The sequence below is a fragment of the Engraulis encrasicolus genome, chromosome 10 (assembly GCF_034702125.1).
Source record: "Engraulis encrasicolus isolate BLACKSEA-1 chromosome 10, IST_EnEncr_1.0, whole genome shotgun sequence".
Taxonomy (NCBI): Eukaryota; Metazoa; Chordata; class Actinopteri; order Clupeiformes; family Engraulidae; genus Engraulis; species Engraulis encrasicolus.
The window spans coordinates 7,289,629-7,302,078 of NC_085866.1; the positions used below are offsets into that span (position 1 = coordinate 7,289,629).

The window sequence follows — 12,450 nt, forward strand, 5'->3', positions numbered from 1 at the left end:
CTCTCTGCTACTACTGCTGCTGCTGCTGCGACAAGGCCCCTGAGTGGAGCATCGTGGAGTGTTGTAAGTGTAGGTAGAAGTGTAAGTAAGAATTCAGCTACTACTACTACTACTACTACTGCTGTAGCGAGGGCTCAGAGTAGAGCTTTGTGGAGTGGAGTGGAGTGTTGTGTTGAAAGTGTAGGTAAGGTAGCTCTAGGTATAAGTGTAAGTTGATAGTTCATCTGCGACTGCTGCTGCTGGTGAGGTGAGGGCCCTGAGTAGAGAGTGTTGGAAGTGTAAGGTATAAGTGTAAGTTGAGAGTTCACCTGCTGCTGCTGCTGCTGCTGCTGCTGAGGTGAGGGCCACAGGCCCAAGGCCCGATGCCAGAGCCCGTGGTGGAGAAGACGTGCGAGGCCCTGTGTCGATCGCTGGTGGCCCACAACGGACTGCAGCCCGAGAGCGCCGACATCTCCCGCTCCGTCGTCTACACCTCCCTCATGGGCCTGCTACTCGTGGCCGACAAGAAGGTCGGCGCTGCTCAGGCAAGCGGATATTACATTATTATACTATGATTACGTTACAGGGAAGCTGACATTACATTACATTACATAACACTATAACATTACAGGCAAGCATTACATAACACTATAACATTACAGGCAAGCTGACATTACATTACATTACATAACACTATAACATTACAGGCAAGCTGACATTACATTACATTACATAACACTATAACATTACAGGCAAGCTGACATTACATTACATTACATAACACTATAACATTACAGGCAAGCATTACATAACACTATAACATTACAGGCAAGCTGACATTACATTACATTACATAACACTATAACATTACAGGCAAGCTGACATTACATTACATTACATAACACTATAACATTACAGGCAAGCTGACATTACATTACATTACATTACACTATTAAATTACAGGCAAGCGGATATTACATTACATTTCACTATGTCTATGTTTACATGACGTTATTAATCCAGACTTAATAATTCAGAATTAAATAGTTCTGCTGAGTTTACTTTGATCTTTCATTTAATTCCGAGTTGTGAAGTGTTTCCATGGCGTTTTCAGAGCGGAATTAAGCTTAATTAAGAATTAAAATGAGTGAATTCGGAATTAAATGTCTCATGTAAACGTAGCATATGACATTACAGGCAAGGGGATATTATATTACATTATTATGACAGGGATGGGCAGATGGAGGCCCGGGGGCCACATGCGGTCCGCCTCAACACTGACTTACTTAGATATTACATTACATTACACTATTACATTACATTACGCTATAATAACATTACAGGCAAGGGGATATTACATTACATTAACGTTTCATTACATCATTACAGAACATTACACTTAGCTGACACTTTTATCCTAAGCGACTTAGCCTACAGTTATTTACAGGGCATTGGTTATAGTCCCAGAAGCAGTTTTGAGCTATGTGCATTGCATTACATTACATTACGACAGGATTGGGCAACTGGAGGCCCGGGGGCCACATGCGGCCCGACATGTCACTGACTGCGGCCCATAGATAAAACAAACGTTAAAAGGCGACATTACATTTTTACATTACATTACAGTACTATTACATTACATTATTACATAACATTACATTTAACTGATGCTTTTATCCAAAAGCGACTTAGTTATTTACAGGGTATTGGTTATAGTCCCTCAAGCAGTTTGGGGTTAGGTGCCTTGCTAAGGGGCACCTCAGCCATGGAGTGAGGTAGGGTGTGAAAGGGTGGGATTCAAACCTGCAACCCTTTGATCTAAATCCCATCTCCTTAACCATTAGGCCACGGCTGCCCATATTTCCCATATGTCCTTTTATTTATTTATTTTACTTATTTTATACTACAAAGTGTTTCAGGGGAGGGAGTGGGCATCTGTGCTGTTAGGTGCCTTCGTGAATCTAGAATCAGTTCTGGTATCTTGGACATCTTGGGTCAGTTATTGAGTGTGGAATTTTAGTTGATAAAATACAACATTTACCCAATATGAATAAGTGACAAAGAAAACATTATGGGTTGTGTTGAAGTTCGGAAAACACAGCCAATAGTGTAAGGATGCACACGTGAACATACACACTGTGCACTCTCTCTCTCTCTCTCTCTCTCTCTCTCTCTCTGTTTTTCTCTCTCTCTGTTTTTCTCTCTCTCTTCTCTCAGTCTTTCTCTCTCCCGCCTCTCTCTCACTCTCTCTCTCTCTCTCTCTCTCTCTCTCTCTCTCTCTCTCTCTCTCTCTCACACACACACACACACACACACACACACACACACACACACACACACACACACACACACTCACACACACACTCTCTCTCTCTCTCTCTCTCTCTCTCTCTCTCTCTCTCTCTCTCTCTCTCTCTCTCTCTCTCTCTCTCTCTCTCTCTCTCTCTCTCTCTCTCTCTCTCTCTCTCTCTCTCTCTCTCACACACACACACTCCCCCACACACTACAGTACACACTACAGTACACACGATGTACTCTCTCTAACACGTGTGTTGACACCTGTAATCTGTTCTTGGCCTGGCCTGGACTGGGCTGGGCTGGATGAAGGGAGGGGAGGGGAAGGCGTCTCCGTCTCCGTGACGACCTCTGTGCAGTGTGCAGCTGCCCTAATGGGATCAGGGGGATAAATTTAGGAACACACACAACTCTCCGTGCAGCGATACGCACACACACTTATAAAGACACACAGCCAGGAATTACATAGCAATTACAAAACAACAGGAATAACTTTTTAATGAGTAGCATTTTTAAAAAGCCTGTTTCTAATGACTATTACTGTTATGCTCAAGCAGGCAGACATTCCCCTGGGAAGTGGGCAAGTTGGTCTCCGGAACATCGGAAACACAGTATGTCCTTCATTTATGTACAAACTCTGCTGCTTCATTATTTTGCATGGTGTGTAAGATTAAAGGGACACTGTGTGAGATGTTTAGTTGTTTATTTCCAGAATTCATGCTGCCCATTCACTAATTTTACCTTTTTCATGAATACTTACCACCAGCATCAAATTCTAAGTATTCATTATGACAAAAATTGCATTTTTCATACATGAAAAGGGGGATCTTCTCCATTTTGAATTTCCAAAAATAGCCATTTTTAGCTGCAAAAATGACTGTACTTGGGACCATATTAGACAATATGTGTTTATTACTTAGTAAACTTTCATGTAAAGATCAAATTTGGCAATAGGCAGCCCCGTTTCAATGAGCAGCATAGTTGCAGTACCTTTTTTGACCATTTCCTGCACAGTGTCCTTTTAAACAATGTGTTGGTTGACATGTGACTGTGGGCTATCTCGTCTGTGTGGGCCTCTAGTCCCAGACCCCAGGTTCTGTTTTTGCCTGTTGTTGCTTGATGCTCCACACGCATGGCACAAGTACACTAGTCTTGTGATGTTATGTGTATTAGAGCATGACACAGGAGTGGATTTTCATTCCCGTCCCATCCCGGTCCCAGAAAAAAAATCCCTTCCCGTCCCATCCCGGACTGGAGTAAAAGAAACAAATCACATCCCGTCCACTCCTGAAAAGAATGTTTCCCAATCCTGCCCACTCCCTCTCAAAATCAATCCCACTCCCGTTTCATCAAAAAAAATTCAGTTTTATTCCCGCTCCTGCCCGCTCTCAGTCATCTTTATTCCCGCTCCTGCCCGCTCCCGTTCATCTTTGAATTTTGACTCCCATCCCACGGGAATCCCGCAGGACCCGCGGGACCCACAGGAATTCCCGAAAAATGTCATCCTCTAATGCAGTGTTTCCCAACCAGGGGTACGTGTACCACTAGGGGTACACAAGCACACTGCAGGGGGTACTTGGAAAATGTTATTTTTATATCAAATGAATGGGGCAGTCACATAAGGACGGAGAAATTGATATAGGGGGTAGGGGGTACTCATGGCACAACTAAGAGGTTTAAGGGGTACGTGAGACAAAAAAGGTTGGGAAACACTGCTCTAATGTGTATGTCCTGTCTTGTTCAGGGATGCAATGCATTTCAGTGAAAACTGACAGTAAAGTCGTATTGTATCATATCATATCATCTCTTCTCTCATAATGTTCTGTCATTAACTTGTCCATCCTGTTGTTCCTCCTCAATCCCCCCAGTGTTTCCTTAATGCGGTGGTCCAGTGTCTGTCTCATACCCGTGGTCTGCGAGACTACTGTCTCACCAAGGCCTACCTCCAAGAGAAGCACTCCAAGCAGGAACCAGTCCTCATGAATGGTAGGTCTTTTTAAAATCTTTTTTTTTTTGTCTTAATCTTTTATTTTTATTTTATTTACACCACAAAAAAATCATCCACACATCACACATTAATCCTCCCATCCCACCCATAGCTTCCCAACCCTCAATCAACATAAATGATTACATACAAAACCCTTAGATTTCATACTATGGGCACGTCCTATTGTCTCAGTGTGCTACTGTTTTTCCCTCCTTTTCTGATTCATTTATTTATTTCACTTCCACATTCTCTTCTCATTTCAAAAACAAACTCCCTCCACCATCCTTCTCACCCCTCTCACCCCTGTCATTCCTCTGCCCAGCGTTCACTCATGTGCTGTCTGGCCTGTGGGATGTTCAGGGCCAGGACTGTGTGAATCCTGGCAGGTTCTACAGCGCCTTCAAGGACGCCGTGCCTTACTTCAGTGGCTACAGGTGAGAACTACACTACTATTTGTAGGGGTGACTCGTACACAGAATGATGTCAGGAGCGCAACTCATTTTTTGCTGAACTCCAGAGAACTACACTATGCCATGCCTTACTTCAGTTAGGTTGTAGTGGAAAGTGCGCACATCCAGCAAAAAAAAACATCAGCAGGTGCCAATTCAAAAAATTGTTACGTGGGTAGATGACAGTTAGGCAGAAAAAAACTATTTTTTTAACAAAACATTGTTTATGAGAGAAAAAAGTATATGTCTATATAGTGCAGCAATTAATCTTTCAAAAAATCCAAGTGTTCACAATGTTGGTCCATTAATTGATTATTTATTTACGTTGATAAAGCAGTTTGCTGAAAATATGTCCTTTGGTGTGACATTAAGAAATAAATATATTAAGTAATGTAGAAATGGCTTGATGGAGTTTTATGAACGTTGTTACACTCTTCATATTTATTGAATTGTTTTAAAGTCTTAATTTAATGAGAAATAACCATTTCAGGATTTTTTTTCCCATTAGAGGTGAGCTTATTAGAAACCTTCGAGGAAATATAGGGATATCTTTCTTTTTAAATTTTCAAAATTGTCCGAATTTATACTAACATTTCAGTGATGATAATGTGTTTTTCCCTAATGCAATATTCAGTGTTTATCATTTTTTTTGTTAAGCTCAAACAAATATTTGAGCGTTTTAAAAATGTCACACTGTAGGACATTCATGTCACACCAAAGGTCAGAAATGCAAAACTGAGCCAGAAACAAATGTATCAACATAATTATTTTCTCTTTTGATCATAATGTAATGTTGTAGTCAATATTGACCTATACTTTATGCTTATAAGTGTTTAGGTCATAGATTATCAGCCTATCGTAACACTTAATGACAGCCATGCGGACAAACAAACATGACAGCCATGCAGTCATTACATTTAGCCTGCAGAGCTCATAAGACTCATACTGAAGTGTGACGTTGGCATGACCATCACACCTCACCCTCTTTGTAGGTATGCTATGACTGTCACACCATTGAACCTGTAGTGTGTAGTGGCCAGTGCCTGTTTGGTATCTCAAGCTGGACAGCACATTTATGCTATATTGAGCTCTCCACAGCATACTTTATTCATCTATACTTCTCTACACTCTCTCACTCATCTTTCCTTCACTGTTACCGTTGTATTTTATGGCAGCAAATGTTCATCAACAATGCATCAAAGTATACATTCCAATGGCCAATAAAGGAATAAGTAATTTGAATACACAATATGTATCTAGTCAAACAACAAAATAAGCAAAAAATGTACAGCCAGTTGTTTTAAAACCTATTTCTCAGATATCTAGTCCTTTGGTGTGACCGGTTTGTCCTTTGGTGTGATACTTCAAAGTGTCACACCATAGGACTTTTACCATCACACCATAGGACTTTTGAGCTTTTGAGTTAATTTAAAGCCATGTCGCTGCCAACTGAAATACAATTTCACCTTTAGTAAGATGCATTTTCATACATCTACATAAGAAAAAAAATATGAAAAATATACACTATTGTCAAAATGTATTTTATGGCTGTCACACCAAAGGAATACAAAACTAATACATCTTGTGGTAGCGAAACATAATTGATTGATTGAAGAACTCTGAGAGAAGAACCTAAAATCCACCCTTGCCATTGGCTTCTTAAGGGTCTAAAGTCACAATTTATGTTCCACTGGAGCTTCAACAATACATAATTATCCACAGAATTAACCAAAAATATGATGTCACACCACAGGACATTATTTTCTGTGACAAAGTTTCATAAGTCCATACGGTCTCAGAAAAACAGGAAAAAAATTAAGCATTGCCTCTTGCTAAAAAAGACACCTTGAAAAACATGCCAGGATTGTTTAGACAAATGACTGAGCTTTGATTATTTATTTAAAAATGTTTTAATATGGAGAACCAGGCTTGCCTCAGTCACACCATAGGACAAATGTGACATTTGACTCAAAATTAAGTATACTTATTTAAGCTCTGGATTTATTACACATTACTTTTTCACAACAACGACATTAGTTTAATCATTTAAAGCATTGACAATTTTGAAAGCATGAATTTACTTAATTTTAAGAGCCTGCGACAGCAAAATTTACACGTCACGTCATCTACCCACATGTACGAGCGGGAAAGGATCTGCACACTGCTTGCAAAAGACTTAATTTATTAGGAGCAACTTTTCGATCATAGATCTTCTTCAGGCATCTTGATGATCTTGATGCCTGAATTAGATCTATGATCGAAACGTTGCTCCTAATAAATTAAGTCTTTTGCAAGCAGTGTGCAGATCCTTTCCCGCTCTTACTTCAGTTAGGTGCCGCCTTGCTCAAGGTCACTTCAGCCATGGAGGGAGGAAGCGGATTGGTAAAGGTTGGGAGTGACCCCTGCCACCTTCTGATCTACAGTCCAAGTCCCTAACCATTACACCACGGCTAGGCTAGGCTACCTGTCATTTGCCACTTACCATACTCAATACATTTGCCTCATGGTTAAGATAACACCATAAACAGAGGACACGTCACGTGAAGTCTGACAGACTGTCTGATGCTAAAGGAATGCTGAAATGATGTAGTATAAATATTCTACCATGTGTAACCGTATCATCATGAGATGAAGCAATTTTGGTCTGAAGTCATACTCAATGCTTTTTTCTTTTCTTTTTTTCCCCTTGTCTGCCATCTCGCGTTCTCTGAATAGTCAGCAAGATGCCCAGGAGTTCCTGCGTTTTTTGCTGGACAGGCTGCACACAGAGATCAATCGCAGGCCCGCCAAATGCCCACCCTCAGAAACAACTGAGACCAAACACAAAACCATCAGGTACAGAATTAAACACTGGATATGTGTATGATCTACACAGAAAAGTAGCACATATAAGCTATTATATCTACACTGTGTACAGGGACGGATTAGCACACAGGCTAGATACACCTGCAGCCTAGGGGCCACTACCTGCCAGGGGGCCCCCGGTTGGCCAAAAGTCAGAAATTGCAGAATTGTAACAATATTGAAAAATGAATCTGTAATGTTGAGTTCAGTTCTAAATCTTGTTAATACTCCTTTCCACAGCTGGCAGATATGTTATCCTTTAGTCTTAGTTTTTAATTATGACACTGTCTACTGTATGTGATTTTGTCATGAAATTTGCCTTACATGGGGGCCCACAGCAACCTGTAGCCTAGGGGCCCCAGGTCATATTAATCCGGTCCTGACTGTGTACCTCTGACTATACATACAACATTATCCTTATCTGTATTCGTTCTATATCATTCCCTTCAGACTGGCTGAGCAGGCTGCCGCCATGTGGAAAAAGCATCTGGAGAGGGATGACAGCAGGATCGTTGGTTAGTCATTTTTGCATTATGACATTATTAATGTAGCTTGGCGTTGTGGTGATCATTTCACATTTTCCTTAACTTTTCTAACTTGTGGGTGGTTAGTTGATTGGTAAGTGCATCATCAGGCAATTCAAGACTTCTGGGCATCTCATCATGCCTGCAAGCATGCGTGTCTCTTCATAAGAGCAGAACCAGGAAATTGAGCAAAGCCAGTGGTGATGAGGTGTCATGGAAACGCCCTTTTCTTGTCATGTAATGAGTTTTACACCGCTTTAAAATGAATGATGACTTAAAGGGGAACTTCTGCTCATTTCAATATGCTGTTGTATTGCTCACGATACCCTTGACTTGTCAGTACTTGGTGATGCTGCATTTTTCGGCTCAGCCCTTTCCGAGATCTGAGCTATTCTAATTGGGGCAGACTTTGTTTACATTAAAAACTTTCTTCACATAGGCCTACTCCAAACATTATATCGCTGTTGTATTGCTGTTTGCTAGTTGTCTGCTGATGTTGCATAACCTTTTGGATGTAAACAAACTCTGCCCCCATTACAATGACCAGGAAGGATCTCGGAAAAGGCTGAAGAAAAAAAATCTCAAAGCCATTCATGTTTCTATGACTTATGCCTAGCTCATACTTACACACTAAATCTCCCTGTGTCCTCCTGTGTCCTCCTGTCTGTCCCTTTTTTGTCCAGATCTGTTCTCAGGTCAGCTTCGCAGCTCGCTACACTGCTCCGTCTGCTCACATTACTCCAACACATTTGACGTTTTCTGTGACCTGTCCCTACCTATTCCCAAGGTACTGCAGAGTCCACTTCTCAGCTGTGTCTTTGCTTTTTTACTTTGTCGAAGTACACTCTATGTGTACTGCACAATATTTCAGAAATATCTTCTAATTCACTCTAGTGTGCTGTCAAGTAATGAATGAATGAATGAATGAATGAATGAATGAATGAATGAATGAATGAATGAATGAGTCCAATTTGTCCTCTATCCCTTATCCCAGTTTGCTCTATATTCAGGGTTGCTAATAAAAGAGGATAACCAACCAGGACTCAAACACCTTGACGGTCAATTGAAAGCCATAGGATGTTTTTTGGGGGAATGGGGCGCCCAATAATTGGATATTTTTTGGAGACTTGACATGTGTTGTGTTTGTGGCCTCTTTAGAGGAGTGGAGACACGGTGTCACTCAAGGAGTGCCTCGACCTGTTCTCACAAGTGGAAAAGCTCGACGCAGAGAACGCACCGGTATGTCTTGCCTCAAAGTGATCAAAATTCAATGTTTGTTGGCATGTCCAGGGCTCTAAATTAACACCAGCGTACCACCCGGTAGAAAAGACAAACTTACTCGCCACTTTGAACTAGTAAGTGTGTATTTGGCAAGTGAGATTAACATCTACTATGCCATTTTGGCTGGTGATGAAAAAAGTTAATCTAGAGAGCACTGGGCATGTCTAAAGGTGAAAATACTTGTTATTAACACGGTCCATGATAAATACTAAATACTAGTTTTTTTGCTGTCAGTGTCTTTGTACTAACTTTAAGTTTCAATTCTAATTGATTGCATTGCATGTCAAAAAAAGTCCCATTTTGTATGTTTTCTTATGTGTTTTCTTATTCTGGTGTGTGTGTGTGTGTGTGTGTGTGTGTGTGTGTGTGTGTGTGTGTGTGTGTGTGTGTGTGTGTGTGTGTGTGTGTGTGTGTGTGTGTGTGTGTGTGTGTGTGTGTGTGTGTGTGTGTGTGTGTGTGCGCTTGTGTGTGTTATCGCAGTTGTGTGAGCGGTGTCGTCGGAGGACAGAGAGCACCAAAAGGCTGACCATTCAGAGGTTCCCCAAAGTCATCGTCATACGTATCCACCCATCTGCTAACACTGCTAAAACGTTCCTTATTTACACTAATTATGAACATTTAAAGAATCACTATGCAGATATGATGTTGTTTTACGTACGTATATAATATGAAATGTTGTTGCTATACTATGGTCTTTCTTGTTTGGTTTTGTCATGTTGTATGGACTTAACTTTTAACACCCAGATCTAAATCGGTTCACCACATCGAGGTACTCCATCAGCAAAAGCACAGTCTGTGTGACTTTCCCAATAAACCACCTGGACCTGGGTCCATACGGGCCTGTGGACTGTGGTAGGAACCTTTCATTTCACATTTTACATTAAACACACTATCAACTCTGGGGTGAGTTTCTCAAAAGAGAAGTTGCTCGCCTGTTAGCAACTTCGGTAGTTGCCAATGGGAAAATGCATTGAAAACAACAAAGTAGCTAATGTAGTAAGCAACTTGTAGTGAGAAATCCACCCCTGAATAAAATAGAACAGAATAGAATAGAATAGAATAGAATAGAATAGAATAGAATAGAATAGAATAGAATAGAGGCCATATGAAAAATGTCTGTGGCTCTATGCCACATTTATGACCATTTATAATATAACTGTTTTAATAACTGTGTGTTACACTGCATGATTGATAAAACTAAGACAAGGTTTCTCCTTGTTATCAAACACACACACATGCACACATGCACACACACACACACACACACACACACACACACACACACACACACACACACACTGGGTCACTGCGTGAATTGGTTCAGCATCACCACCATAATAATCGAGATTGGTAAAAAGGTGGTGTGCATAATGTTTAACAAATTGTGTATTGCAAACCATTGATCTAATAACAATGATGTGATTCCCCTCTTAGGGCCAGTGCTGTATAAACTCTATGCAGTCTGCTACCACTCGGGGACTGTCAACATGGGTCACTACACCGCCTGCTGCCGGGATGAAGATGGCTGGTGGTACTACAATGACTCCAGGTGGGGCTCATGTTAAAGTTGCAACGTTGTCCTAGCCTGATTATCATCAACTTTCAAATCTCTTGGAGATTTGGTCTGACCAAGAGCATAACAATTAACATTTCCCAAATGGCATGGTTGACCCGCCTCCCTTGGTTTGCTAATGGCCGTTTGCTTCCCGACAAAGTGGGAGGAGTTTCCGATTTTTTCGGGAGCTCAGAAAGTACTTGCATCGCTCTTGACCTGACTAGCAGTAATGCTGAAGGTGTTGCGTCACTAGGAGGGCACGGCCTGGCTAATTTTGTCTGGCTTTCTACTTTTCAGTGTTCTCATTCAACAACACCAGTATTGTAGTATATTCAGCTTTGGCTCACAGTGAAAAAAAGTGATGAGTAAAATGTGCCATAATGTCAACCACGGCATTAAAAAATATATATATTTTACGCCCCCCACATTTGGGCTTGCATGCCCGCGGGGACCCCGGTTTGAGTCCTGCCGGTATTATTTCCCGATCCCACCCCGTCTCTCTCTCCCACTCGCTTCCTGTCACCATCTCAAACTGTCCTATCAAATAAAGGCATAAAAGCCCCTAAAAATACCTTAAAATAAATTTATATATATATATATATATATATATATATATATATATATATATATATATATATATATATATATATTGGTCCTACTGTGGCTCTAATGGTAGGGCAGTGGGCTGCTCCACCAGCGACCAGGGTTCAATTCTGGCCTGGCTCCTTTACCAAACCTTCCCCCTCTCTCTCTCTCCCCCCACTTGTTTCCTGTCGAATCTCTCATTATCCTATCATAAATAGACAAATAACAGATAATGTGTATATATATATATATATATATATATATATATATGTATATATATGTATATATATGTATATGTATATATATATATATATATATATATATATATATATATATATATATTAAAATATGTATTTATATTGTCGTTATTTGCAGTGTGCAACAGGTTCCTGAGGATCAGCTCCAGTCCAGTCAGGCCTACGTGCTCTTCTACCAGTTAGACTCCAACGCCATCAGGAAATAAAATCAGGACACAAACACGCACTCCTTTCATTCACAGGACGGGACCATCACTTTTCAGAACATTCCTTATTTACTATTTTATTTTATTTTATTCCTGATTTGTTTATGTTGAAGACACAACCAAATTACGGTGTGACCAACTTTTTTTGTGCACGGCAGGGACAACTACTTGCAGAAGTGTTTTGGGGAAAAGCAACTACATTTTAACCTGTCTCTCACCAGGTGAATGGGTTCCTCCTTGCTCCACAATTAAGGGTCTGGCGAAAATCAGGCGAACTACATTTTGCTGACCTTGGCCCATTTCTGGTTTATCTCCTGGGTTTCTCATACAAGTGATAGAGTAATAATATTTGTCATTATTTTGTGTTTATTATTATTATTCTTGATATTACTGCCCATATTTGAATTGTCAGTACTTATGACCATGAGGGCTGTAATCAAGTCCACCTTAGTAGAGTCCAAGACAAGTCCAAGACCAGAAAAGTCAAG

General features: G+C 40.7%; 1 protein-coding gene across 1 annotated transcript; it reads left to right on the forward strand.

The window, feature by feature from the left end:
- The first annotated feature begins 362 nt into the window (after positions 1–362).
- Positions 363–11,962, forward strand: usp21 (ubiquitin specific peptidase 21). Its single transcript, XM_063207793.1, has 12 exons — positions 363–509; positions 2,832–2,885; positions 4,143–4,260; positions 4,584–4,695; positions 7,426–7,545; positions 8,005–8,069; positions 8,762–8,865; positions 9,237–9,317; positions 9,840–9,918; positions 10,104–10,211; positions 10,794–10,908; positions 11,875–11,962. The coding sequence occupies exons 1-12, from the start codon at positions 363–365 to the stop codon at positions 11,960–11,962; spliced, it is 1,191 nt and encodes a 396-aa protein (XP_063063863.1).
- Positions 11,963–12,450: the final 488 nt, after the last annotated feature.